The sequence below is a fragment of the Glycine max genome, chromosome 9, assembly GCF_000004515.6.
Source record: "Glycine max cultivar Williams 82 chromosome 9, Glycine_max_v4.0, whole genome shotgun sequence".
Lineage (NCBI taxonomy): Eukaryota > Viridiplantae > Streptophyta > Magnoliopsida > Fabales > Fabaceae > Glycine > Glycine max.
Window position 1 is genome coordinate 32,845,211 of NC_038245.2, and position 13,806 is coordinate 32,859,016.

The window sequence follows — 13,806 nt, forward strand, 5'->3', positions numbered from 1 at the left end:
CATTTGGAAAAATGAATGTCAACTCGAGTTCACGATCGTCTGGAACGAAGTCTCTCCTAAGAATGTCATTGTTTATCGAAAATTAATTTGACAAACTCTGAATACCAGTTGTTGTTGAGTACCATGGACATCCCTATCTGTCATTTATATAGATGGCCCAGCCAGACACATGGCTTCCCTTTTACCAAACTCGTGACTATTTTACATTGTGAAGCGTAAAACTAAAGCAACCTCCTGTCACGTCGTTCACTATCGAGTCACATCAGTCATTGTCGTCTGACGTCATTAACTATTGTGTAACGTCAAACCCAGTTCACAGAACTGTTTATTTCATCAAACCTTGCGTGGAAGAGTCAGCAGAAGGAAGGCCCAAAACTCAAAAAAGTTGGTTTCGGGCCATGTAAACTTGCCTAAGTACCCCTGTTTGGGGTTTTTTTTAAATTATCTGGGAAAGCTGTGAGACTCTCCAAAGTTGGCATGTCTCATGTTTGCACGTCAACGAATCCAAAAAAAATAACAGGAGACACTGGTTCATTCGAACAAGGCCTGCAACGGAAGGCCCAAAACTCAAAAAAGTCAATTTCGGGCCATGTAAACTTGGCTAAGTACCCCTGTTCGGGGTTTTTTTAAAATTATCTGGGAAAGTCGTGAGCCTCTCCAAAGGTGGCCTATCTCATGTTTGCACGTCAATGAATTCAAAAAAAATAATAGGAGACGCGGGTTCATTCGAACAGGGCCTGCAACGGAAGGCCCAAAACTCAAAAAAATTAGTTTTGGGCCAACATTTCCTCTTTAGGGACGACACGTGGCCTGCTACTCTAGCCCTTATCTGGCATGTCCATCCTTCTTGGCACGGCATTTAATTCATCGTCAGAAAAAACTGAAGGACACCTCGCTTGTTTCTCTTTCGGTCGCCACCAGTCTTGTCATCGTCGAAGGCGCCCTTGCGCTTGCCGGCAGAACCTTTTTCGGCGACCTCCTTGCCTTTTCCTTTGGCCTTATTCGTCATTTCTATAGAGAATGCAATGAGACCAACGCCAATTGCATGGTCAGAGTTAGAGAATAGAGAGAGAAAGAAGTGTGTGACTGGAGTGTGTGTAACTGTGAAGAACGAGGAGTCCAAAAAATTTATTTTACTGTAAAAAATTTGAGGAAAAATGTGATCGACACATATCATGCGGTGCGTAGAAGAATCGATCATTGGTCAACTTCTGAGAGGAAAAAATCATTTAACTAATACAAAATAATCTTAAAATTAACAAAATAATTTAACTAATTAACCCACGGAAGAACCTTCTTCCGTGGAATTCCACGGAAGAACCTTCTTCCGTTGACTCTCGCAGAAGAAGTTCTTCCGCGTAATTCCACGGAAGAAGGTTCTTCCGCAGTTCTTCTTCCGTGGAGTCGCGCGGAAGATTTCTTCCGCGAGTGTCAACGAAAGAAGTTTGCCAAAAACGCTGAAGGGCATTTTTGTGATTTTGAAAATTTGTTGGGTGCACCAGCAATTCTGCTGGGTGCCCCTAGCAAATCCCGAGGGTTTTTTAGACTTTAAGTTGCAACCCAACCTGGCCCAGTTAACCTATTTGCATTAGTATAAGCCCATTTTAAAACATTAGAATAAAATCAAATAATTAACAATTTTTTTTTTTGGTTACAGGTGTTAAACTTTTTTATATCAAATAAATATTTTTAATTATACACTTGCTTATGAGATATAAATTGTTATTCCTTGTGTTAATCATTGATATATATATATTATCCTATCCTATCATAAAACTTTGTAATAATTATTTTAGAAATTTAATTAGAATGTATTGTGATATAATTTTTTTATATTATTTAATCACATATTACAATATTTTCATATTTATCATAAATGATATCATATATTTGTCATTTCTGAATAGTAATAATAATATTACATTTTTTTTATTTTTATTTTCACTAAAATACATTCGATATGATTTCGAATTGGTTAATAAAAGGCTTTAGATTAAGAGTGTATCACAATTAACCTAAATAATCAATTAAAAATTTCAAATAAACTAAATATATTTAAAATAAATTTTGATATACCTCCCATTAAATTATGAAACCCTATATATTTTCTGGTAATTTAAATACACAAAAATATTTATTATATATATATATATATATATATATATATATATATATATATTATAATGTCAGACAACATTCTTTTATATAATTAATTTTTTTTATTTTAAATTAATCTTAATTATCAAAATTAAGACATATATATGTGTGGATAATAATTAATTTAATTATTTCAAATTAGAATATATAATTATTCAAATTACCTCAATTATTATATTTAAATAATTCTATGAATTAAAAATATAAAAGTTTCTCTAAAATTTTCTTGCTCAATTGCATAAAATGTCCCTATAATTTTATTATAATAAAAAATTTAAAATAATCTTAATTACCTTAATTAAAACATACTTATTTTAATTAAAAAATATACTTATTGTAATTATAAAATGTCCCTATACTTTAATTATTTCAAATTAGAAAATATACTTATTCTAATTGCCTTAATTACTATATTTATATAAAAAGTTTAAAACCATCTTAATAACGTTAACTAAAACATATACCTGAGTTGAATAAAGAGTAAGCTGCACTACTAAAATAATTGTTTATTACGACGCGCTAATAACTACGGTCGGCTACGACCGTCTTTGAAAATAACATAATGGCAGTATCGTAATTAAACGCATCACAATAAAGGCGGTTTTCACAAATCGTAGTAATTGAGTTGTGTACAAAGGCGGTTTTGTCAAAAAACCGTCTTTAAACATTTACACTTTTTCTCGCGCTCTCATTCTTTCATTGGGCAGTGTAACCTTTTCACTTTCTCTCTCTTGTTGGGCAGGGGCACTCGCTTCGTCGCCTGGAATTCTTTGAATGGGCTCCTTCACTCCTCACAATTTCAAAATCCCTAGAAACAAATCACACTCCCCTTAATCCATCATTTACGCTGCTTTCTTCTCAGATCTATACCAACAATCGGAAAAATCGTCAGCACCAACCAACACAACATCAACTCCACCCCCTACGGCGCCACATCGTGGGCCCTGCAGCTCCATGACGCGCACCCTATGCCGCAACCTCGCCTCCAAGATGCTCCACTCCTCACGCGTCACCTCGGAGTCCAGGTTGAACACACTTTACGACTCCGAATGGCGGAGGTGATGTTTGGATCAACGAGAACCGCTTTGGCATCATGCGCCAGCTCGGGGAAGGTGGCTTCGCCTACGTCTACCTCGTCAAGGAGGCTCCCAACGACTCTGCCACTGCCGGCCTCGCCAAGAAGCTCAAAGGCTCCTCTCATCTCTCCGGTCATCTTCCTTCCTTAACCTATTTCGATTCCCCTCACTGTTTTTCTTATTTATCTTCTAAAATTGACCTCGTTAGGCCTGATCTGTTTGATCTGTGTTGTTTTTTTTTCTCGATCTGTGATGGCATTTCCTTGGCCAAATGTTAGAATTGCCTCTCCGTGGATATTGTTTATTATCTGCTATAACTTCCTTTTCCATTATAAATTTCTGGATGCATTTGTTTGAGAGCGTTTTCTGTGTAATGTGCTCTTTGAATTGTTGGATCTCATCCTATTTTTTTTTTCAGGTTGATCCAGATATTAGCCTTTCTCTTTAACAGAACCCTGCTTCTTATATGCAAGTTTTGAATGCTTCCTCTAGAGGGTTGCACAGGTATGCTGGTGAATAGTCTAGTTTTCTTATTAAATTCATTTTACCAGATGACAGGTTGTTGTCAGGTTTTCTTCTTGGTCATTACATCTTTTTTTCTTAATAAAACTGATTTAGACTTGCTAGCAAGTTTCCAATGTGGAATTTGTATATTCAAAATTATTTCTCTATTAGACTTGCTTATGTTTGCTCTACATTTTGCACACAGAATAGGTTGTTAGTTGCAGGATTGTGTTTCTTTAGTTTTTTCCTCGCAATTTGTTACTTGTTCCTTCTTCACTAGTATTAAGTCTTTTTGTATTCAACAGTATAAGTTTGTTGTGGTCATTTCCTTCTCTCATTTATATTCCTTTAAATTCAGAATGGGAACTGTATTCAGTTATCTTCCCATATCCATGGCAACTGAACCTGCTGCAGATGACTCAATACTTTCACTGCTAAGGGTTTTCTGGCCCATCTTGGAGAAATTTTTTGGCTCTGAGCATATGGAGAATGGGAATTTATCCGTAGCAGCTTGCCGAGCTCTTTCACTAGCTGTTCGATCTTCAGGTTTACCCACTTGGACACATTTGTTGACAGTTCATCGGTTTCCCTTGTGATAAATATAGTTTTTTAATGTGCAGGTCAGCATTTTGTGACATTACTGCCCAAGGTGCTGGACTGGCTTTCAAAAAAATTTGTTTTATTCCAAAGTCATGAATGCTATATAAGAACCGGTAGGGATTTTTTATGATCTCTTGTTCATTTAATGCCCTATTATGCATATTCCAAGATGCATGTCACTGTACTGGTTGAAGTGATTGTTAAATCTTAATGACTTTGGCAAAGTACTGGTACATGATTAATTTGGAAAGTAAAAAATTTGTGATTATTTTTATCTGGTATTTACATAGGCTTGTATCTTTATGATTGTCAATCAAGAAAGCATTAGTTGATGCCATAACAATCTTATTTGTACTTGTTTCCATATTCTGATAATGTTATTGTGCTCCTTCTGGGATGTTGCAATGAACCTTTACTAATTTCCTGATTCAAACAATATTTTCAGCTTCCATTGTCATTGAAGAATTTGGTCATCTAGAGGAGTACATACCTTTATTTGTCACTTCTGACGACATTCCAGACATTGATAAGAAAAAGTAATTCATTTTCTTATTACTTATGCCCCCCTTTTGATTAGTTTCCAGGCCTGATAATGTTGTTTTGCTGCCTGAAGTTTTTTATTGGGGGGGGGGGGGGGTCTTGATGTTCATATAAAATATTGATCAAGATTTAATGATTTTATATTGGTATACTATAAAATACTCATTCTTAGTTTTCTCTTGCATTTTGATTTTATGCAAATGTTGGATTAGTATCATGGATATTGCAGACAATGTATTCTCTTAATCACAGCTTATGATTAAATAGATTTTTTGCACTCGGCTTGGTTTGTGAGGTTTCCTCTATATGTTTTGTGAAAATGATGCTACAGTTTTAGTTAATACTTTAGTCATATTTATCTCAATGATTGACTGTTACAAAATGAACTGTATGTCCTCAGCCATAAATAATTGCTTATAGTCATTTATCTTACATGATTCACTGTTATAAATTAGAATGGTCTGTTGATTGGAGCAACTACATCAATCGGATTAATCATGTAAGCCTCTCTTAAACTTTTTCATTTTCTTGTAAACGGGTCTAATTAATACTTGTCTTTGCTATGTTTCTCTCAATATGATTCTTATTTTGTACAACTTTTTTTTATTGGTTTCAATGTATAATTTTTGGTCTTCTCTTTTTCTTAAAAATTAGAAAAATAGTATTGTTTTCAAATTGTAAAGAGTGGATAGGGTGAATGAAACAGAGAGTGAAAGTTACAACAACATATAGAAGCAAAGGTGCAGACCATTTTTTGCTTTCGTGTCATGATTGGGTAAGTCCATTTATTATATAGTATATAGTATAGTAGTATTTAATTTTCAGTAGCTAAATTCTATTGATAGGCCCCCTATTAATTGTTTAATTTTCCACTTATTATTAAACACAATAATGTTGTTGTACTCACTATTGAAATTGATAGATAAAAAAGTAGGAAGGTAAATAAGATGTTAGGTAAAAGCTGTTTTTTGTATTGTCTTACTTAGAATTTGGAAATGTATGTTTATTGTTGCAATAAAAAAAGAATGATAAGTTTTTAGAGTCTACAATTTAATTTTTTAATAATAAAAATATATATTTCAATTAAAATTAGAGGAATATTTTTAAAGAAAAAATCTTCATTTTTTATAATATATATTAATATATTAACTAATCAATAACTTGCATTTATTTTATTGAGAAAAATAATAATAAATAATAGGAGAAAACTGATAACATTGTACATCCTGGATAAAATAAAATGGGTCCAGTAGTCCGTGTAGGTCCAACTAGTTAGTAGTATTTAGGCCTAGCATGGACTTAATCATATTTTTTACAATTAGAAAAAAGAATCGGTGAGTACCCATATGCTTCTTAATCCCCTCCCTACCCATGTTCACATTAAAATGTACTTATATTTTAGTTTTAAAATATTTTTTTACATATATTTAGATCCAGAAAATTAGTCATCATTGGATTCTCAAATCAAAAATCAATTCTCAACTTCAGTTAAGAGATTCAAATTCGAAATTAATTACTTGTTTAAAAAATTTTAGTTTATATGATTTTTTATATACTAGTATACTATAGTAGTACCATGGTAGCATTAAATTTGTAGGATATTATAATAACCAAACAAATGATTATTACTCATAATTTATACATACTAGCTAGTAAGTTACTTAAGCACATTTATTTAGACTTCGAGAAAGATAAAAATAGTAAGTGTGGATTGATTAATTAATGGGGTTTCCACCTTGGCTTTAGTGTAGAGACAGACTATGCTCACGTTGTTCAATAATGGCTTTAGTGTAGAGGCTTTGATGGAATTATTAAAGTCTGGGATGTATCTAGAAAAAATTGGACTAGATAACCTAGAAGAAGCTTTACTACTTCAGGCTGATATGATGGATCTTAAAACACGAATTCATGGGCCTGCTGAAGCATATGTGATGGAAGCAAGACTTGACGAAGGACGGGGTCCATTAGTAACTACTATAGTGAAGGCATGGACTCTTTTCAATTTGTTGTTTTAAAATTTTGGTTTAAAATAGTGGAAGTGGTCCAAGGTGATGCTAGGAACGTGTTGTGTGATGTTGTAGACAAGCATCGTGCATTTGTATTGGTTTTGGGAAGCCAAGGCTACAGAGTTATCAAAAGGTACCTATTAATTAACTATACATTACTTTAATACTGTACTTTGATATGAAAATTTGACTTTTATATGAAATTTTGACTGGTTTAGTTGCCAAATTTAAGTGGTGATATTTCCATCATGTATTAAGCCTGTGATTACAACTTACAAGTTTCTTTATTAGATGATATATAGTGTTGAATATGCTAATATGGCTATTATGATAAAAACGATTTGGTATGCAGTCTCAAGTGATTTCTTTGCAATTTGTGTGTGTGCGCTTATTCTACATCGGTTCAACGATAAACGATGTAGAAAATTTTCTCATTCTACATCTATTGACTGATAAACGAGGTAAAAATCTTTTCAATTCTACATCGGTTGACTGATAACCGATGTAGAAATCTTTCATTCCTACCCATTCTACATCGGTTGACTGAAGACCGATGTAGAAATCGCACCCATTCCTACCCATTCTACATCGGTTTCATCCTTAGAACCGATGTAGAACAATCCCCATTCAAAGGCGGTCCTTTAACCGATGTTGGTATTCAACGACACTGGGTTACCACCACGCGTCATAACCGATGTAGAAAGCCCATTAGAACCGATGTAGAAGACCTTTTTTTTAGTAGTGCTGGTTGAATAAAGAGCCTGCAAAGTATTGATACTATATTAAGAAATGAACAAGTAAAATTCTTGGTACAATTTAAGTACAAAATAAGGGCAAAAGTTCCTACCTAGTAGGCCTCCAATAACCCCAATAATAGCCATTGGAAATAACTCCGCAAAGGAATAATCCTCTTGACCACTAAAAATAAAATCAGTCAAGAAAAGGAAAGAAGAAAATAAATATCTCAATATTCATCTGACAGTGAAAATGTTAATAGCTTAGAGCTTAACTCTGATACATCCCAAATTATGAATCCACCGGACCCAAAGTGTCCATATTTTCCACTCTTACACCACCCCATTGTTGCTCAGACCACAACAGCCGCCACATGACTTGACTCCTCCACCTTCAAGAGCACAAGCAACAAAATTTAAGTACAGACACCACTATCTTTACTGCACATGCTTCTAAGCAAACAGAATCTTTGATCAAGAAATAAAAATCCATACCAATTAAGATGTAACCTCTTCCAAAGCAAACAATACACCACAAACTGGAGCTCTCTAAATGCTGCAGCAACTCCAGCTGCACATCCACAGGTTACCTTTTAAGACATCAATGAAATTATAAATGCTGAACTTGACTCAAACTTCGAGCAGTGGCATCAAGGACTTCCATTGTCACCACATCAATGCTGAACTGCAGTCCAGATGAAGCATTAGTGGTGAACTTTGCATTCCAGCTTCATCACATTCCTGATGAGAGTGTTTCTGGTGAACTTAGAGTTCAATTTTGATACCATGGTAGTCATACAAGCTTAGGACAACTCTCCCAAAATCCAATTAACGAAGGGGAAGCTAAGATGCAAATTTGAAATTTAAAATAATAAAAACAGAAAGAAAGAAAAACCATTTTCAGTGAAACATTAAGATTGAGAAAGTAGAATTAATAATATCATGTAACATCAAGATTTAGAAATATAAACAAAAACTAGGAAAAGAAAAAATAAATTATATTCTATTTGTTTCTAAGACAACTAACTTATTGACTTATCAAAGTCTGTCCTGAAACACCTCCCAATGCTCCCATTAAGAAGGCCAGATCTTATTTTGGTGAGGTAACTATGTTTTTATACCGTAATTGTTAAAACTGTATCTGAATTCTAAAGTTGCATATCAAAAAGACAAAAATTATAATGGAGCAATAGTTTTAGTGTCAAACTCAGTCCTAGAATTGGTGTAGAGGTTACTATGAATCTAAATTTTTGCTTCCACCACGTTCTGATGGAAAATGTTTCAGCTGGGTGAAATGTGAAGAAAAATTGGACACTTATATTCTTATTAGTTCAAAATCTTTTATATTATAATTAGGACTTCAAAATTTGACAATTTCTTCAACACAATCTAGTATCATGGTTTCATTCAGTGAACAATGACATCTCCTTAGTAACATGTATCATATTCATGAATGACATGCTCTCATTTACCACATAAGTGAAAATTGTTTCTATGGTTTGTTATTTTATACAGTGTTTGGGAAAAGGAGAGTCAAGTTAACTTAGCTCATAAAGATCTGAAAAAATTAAAGGAACAACTAAAGAATGCAGAAACTACCAAAGCTCAAGTCCTGGTGGAGCTTGAAAATGCTAAAAGAGTTGTTGAGGATCTCTCACAAAAGCTTAAATGCAGAACATGCTTTTGTTGAAAGAAAATGGCTTTAGTACAGCCTAGTTAGAAAAGTATAAATGAATTTATAACAACTAAGTAGTATATAATACAAATACAACTCAATTAGCTTGGTGCATAAACTAGTACAGTTAACTAGATAAACATTTATGCTTATATAATAAGCATAAATAATGGGTGGAACAAACTTCTGCTAGCCAAAAAGAAAGTGAGGTTACCCCATTAAGAAGACACATCAAAGAAAAGCATACACATCTAATTATTGGAAGGCAACCCAAACAAGATGATTGATGGAGAACCATGAACAATCAAATAAATCAGCCCACAAGGAAAATGAATTATTAGAATTGGAACATAAAAAATGAAAATTTTTCCTTAAATTTTTCTAATTCACATTCTTTTTGGTATGATAGAAGGAAAATAAGAAAAGCAGAGAAAAGTTTGAAATATGAATTGAAAAACAAGGGATAGAAAAGAAAAATAAAACAATTTTTTTTAGAAATAAACCTTCTCTTTTTTATTTCTCTATTATTTTCTCTCCATCTAAATAAAAGGAAAGGAAATACAATATTATCTGTTTTCTTTACTCCTGATTTTCTTTCCTTCTAACCAAAAATACCATAAACACTCAGAAAGGAAAATGGAAAATCATAAGATCCCACAAAAAGAATTTTGATGAACGAAAAATCAGAATAAAAAAATATATAACCCATGAAAAAATAAAAGCAATACTAAAATGCAGTGACAAACAGAAATGGTCCTTTGTAAGTTAATAATCATTAAAAACCAAGAGACATGCTTCTTTTTTCCATTGATTCCACATTTCCCAAAGCTTTCTCAGAAACCAACAGAAACTAAAGAACAGAACATTCACAAACATCACACTCAACAATCTACAGTACCTAACCAAAATCAGACATATCAATCACGCAAAGCTGGCTATTTTATGACAACCCATAATTATTCTCCTGGAAATCAATCAACACCAAAAAGAAGAATAGAGCAGTACACCAAAGAAAGCTTATGGATGATAATAAACTAAATTGAGCCAAAGCCAACTATACAAGTCAAGCTCCAAAAGCTTTTCATAAAAAGAAGAAGAAAAAAAACTTCATTAAAATAGAAAGGCTACTGTGAAGAAGAAAATCAAAAGGCTTCAAGTACCAGACTCTTTCTCTCTTTTCTGCATCATGCAACATTGTTTTCCATTGGCAGGCTACTGTGAAGAAGCAAATCAAAAGGCTTCAAGTTGTACAAACTTGCTTGATTCCTGAGCAACCCAAACTTTCCATTTACACAACATTCAACATTGTTTTCATAAATAAAATTAACACACACATGCATATGGCAGAATGTCTATATAACGAAAATAGAATGACATACAAACCCTAATTACAAAAAATTAATATCTTCAATTGAACAACATTTCGACCAATTTATTTAAAAGCCTAAAAAAGGGCATGACAAAATCACTATGTAAATCGAATCTACTACTTGTAAGAACCCTAACAGTTGAAGTGTGAGTGGGAAACGAAAAAATGATAACAACTACAACCATAGGTACTTACCAGCTAAAATGACACGACCGCAGCACCACAGCCTAATCAGACACTCTCGAAGACAATGTGCGTCAGTAGACAAGCTACGAACTCACGCCAGGGGCTACGAGCTACAAAGGTGAGTAGATGAGGCCGAGAACTACAAACACGAGGTATATAGTTAGAACAAAGGTGAGGTATTTTCATGCCGGAGCACCGTGAGGTATTTTCACGCCGAGAACTAAGAGGTACAAAGCTGATCAGTAGAAAGATGAGTTCAATAGCTACGGGCTAGTGTGCAAATTAGGTTTAAACCTAATTACGACTAAATGCAACGAATGCGATTTTCATTAAAACCTGTCGTTGTTATTTTGCCAAGAATTACGAAAAAGCCAACCACGCACATTCTAAGACGGTTATTAACGACCGTCTTAGTATGTACGTCATAGAAAGTAAATTTTCGCTACTTAATTACAAGTTTGTCATCGCGTCACATTCTAAGACGGCCGCGAAGAACCGTCTTAGAATATGCGTCGTAAAATGCCTATTTTGTAGTAGTGACTATCATTACTCTTGTAATTTCTTTTAAATAAGATCATAATATGGAAAAGAGAAAGAACACACAAAGGAAAGAGGATAAGCTATCTTCCTAAAAATAATATTGAAAAAACTAAGAATAATAATAAGAAAAATGCAACTAAAGATGAAACTTGAAAGTGGAAAATAGAAGCTCGGGTGGCCTTTACTCCACAAAGCCAATTCAGGAATGTCACAAACCCAAACCCTCCCAATCTCACCAAAATGATAATGTTGTTAAACCCCTAAACACAAAAACAAAAACACGAATAAAACAAAAACCCCAACTCTCCAAATCTCAAACCCCTAAACAAAAACATGATAATGCTCTCAAGCTTGGTTTTGCAAAAGACGTGAAGAGGCAAGGAGAACAAACACGTGAAGAAGGAGAAAAAAGTGGTAGTGCAAGGGAGTACGCAAAACAATGCTCTCAGCTCAAGCGATGATAACAACAATAAACACGACAACTCAAGTAGCGACGACGATGGATACGACAGTTGAAGTGGCAATGACGATGCAAGGGTGAGTTTTTTAGTGGAACGAATTGAGAAAGCAAGGGAGTCAAAATGTACTTAACATTTCAAATATATAATTGTCAACATCGGTTTGATAAAAAAAGTAATGTTAAAATGCTTCAAATAACATCGATTTTAGGAAAACCGATGTTAAACTGCCTCAAACAACATTGATTTTAATGGAAAAAATATCATCATTTGTGGTTTCTTGCCTTTTTATTTTTGTTTCTTTTCAATTTCCTCCATCTAATGGACCATTAGGGTTGGGATATTAGACAATTTTCGACAAGTTTAACAAAAAAAATCATCTAACTCAAACTAGCTAATGATTATTATTTCACCAATTTGGACCATGTGAGATCTTGCTTTGAGTGAGTCTCAAATTAGGTGGGTTGTAGGTCAACTGGGTGGATCCATATGGGTTTAGGGCACCATGAAAGAAGACCCATATGTCGTCACCTACACTACTTGCTCTACGTTTGGATATAAATATATTTGGGTTCCAGTTCAACATTGTAAACCACACCTCTATTGACCTATGAATGCATCGAGGAACAATAGGGCACACCACTAGGAATGCCAAGACATTAATGATAAAGAAGAAAAGGTGAGAGTGTTGCACAAATTGCTATATTCTCCCTCTATCTTGTGGAAAGGAGTCACAACCCGTTGGTACGTTACTCATTTACCCTACACATTTCATCACGATCATAAGAGAGAAAAGGATGTAATGTCCAAAGTTATTTGAGATCTCAGAGTTTTAAAATTGAAAAATATTTGATAAATGTGTTATCCAACAACTAAAGAGAAAAAAAAAAAAAAAAAAGATGTGATGGTCAAAGTTATTTCTGACATATTTTATTGTATTTCACTTAGATTGACTAATTGCATTGTCATCCCAAATTGGAATTGAAGTGTTGTGTACACCTACCTTTCAACTTGCAGGAGGTTATTATAGATATAGATTATTAATATTACTAGGATTGGTTTTATAAGTCACATTTGTACACAAGTAAACTAATTTGCTCGTTTGAGTAAATCCACTTATTAGTTTTACACTTTTTTTCCTCTTTATTTCCTCCGAATCATAAATTCTAAAGTCATACTCTCATCCCCAATTTTTCTTTATAAAAAAAATAAAATAAAAAGTAAATGTACGTTGATATAATAACTCATTTGCTTATGTAACAAAATTTCCTTTGATCTTTTCCGTTCTCAGTGAATTAGTTGTCACATGCATGCACTCTTTTTTATTTGAAAAATTCTCATGCACATAAATACGGAATAAAATACATGAGTTATTATAAAATTCTATGATACATATTTTTCAATAAAAAAATTTGGCATTTGTCTCATGCAGTTAGACACTTAAATTTAATTTAAATGTAAACGGGCATAGATATTAAATCTGCCACGCTTTTAGATGTTTTTTGGTAATGAAATTATTAGATGTATTTTACTTTTTTATTATTTAAAATGGAAATACAATAAGTTATTAAGTTAAATAAATGTATAAAGTGTAGAATATTGTATGAAATTAAATTATTATTTTTATTTAGTTACACTACTAAAGTAAAAAAGAAAAACATTAAAATATTTATAAGAGAAAAAAATATTGTCTGAATAAAAAAAATCACAAAAGTACATTTTAATTTAGTTACGCTATAAAAATAAACAATTATGAAGTACCAAAAAATATTGCCTGAATCAGTTGCACCATTAAAATACACTTACATAATCTTCGTAAACATGATGCTAAATTTGTTATAAAAAATAAAAATAAAAACTAACAATAATGAAGTAAGGAGCCAATAGATGTGGCAAGTGACACTAATTGGTTTGTCCCCTTTCTTTTGTGGAGCTTGTGCTAGTTGCTTAGCAAGTAGTTA

The 13,806-nt window shown here is 33.2% G+C and overlaps 1 protein-coding gene across 1 annotated transcript; it reads left to right on the forward strand.

Annotated features, from left to right (window-relative positions):
• The first annotated feature begins 3,651 nt into the window (after positions 1–3,651).
• Positions 3,652–4,877, forward strand: LOC102667205 (uncharacterized). Its single transcript, XM_006588133.3, has 4 exons — positions 3,652–3,737; positions 4,096–4,283; positions 4,358–4,450; positions 4,783–4,877. The coding sequence occupies exons 1-4, from the start codon at positions 3,700–3,702 to the stop codon at positions 4,875–4,877; spliced, it is 414 nt and encodes a 137-aa protein (XP_006588196.1). The 5' UTR covers positions 3,652–3,699.
• The last annotated feature ends 8,929 nt before the right edge of the window (positions 4,878–13,806 follow it).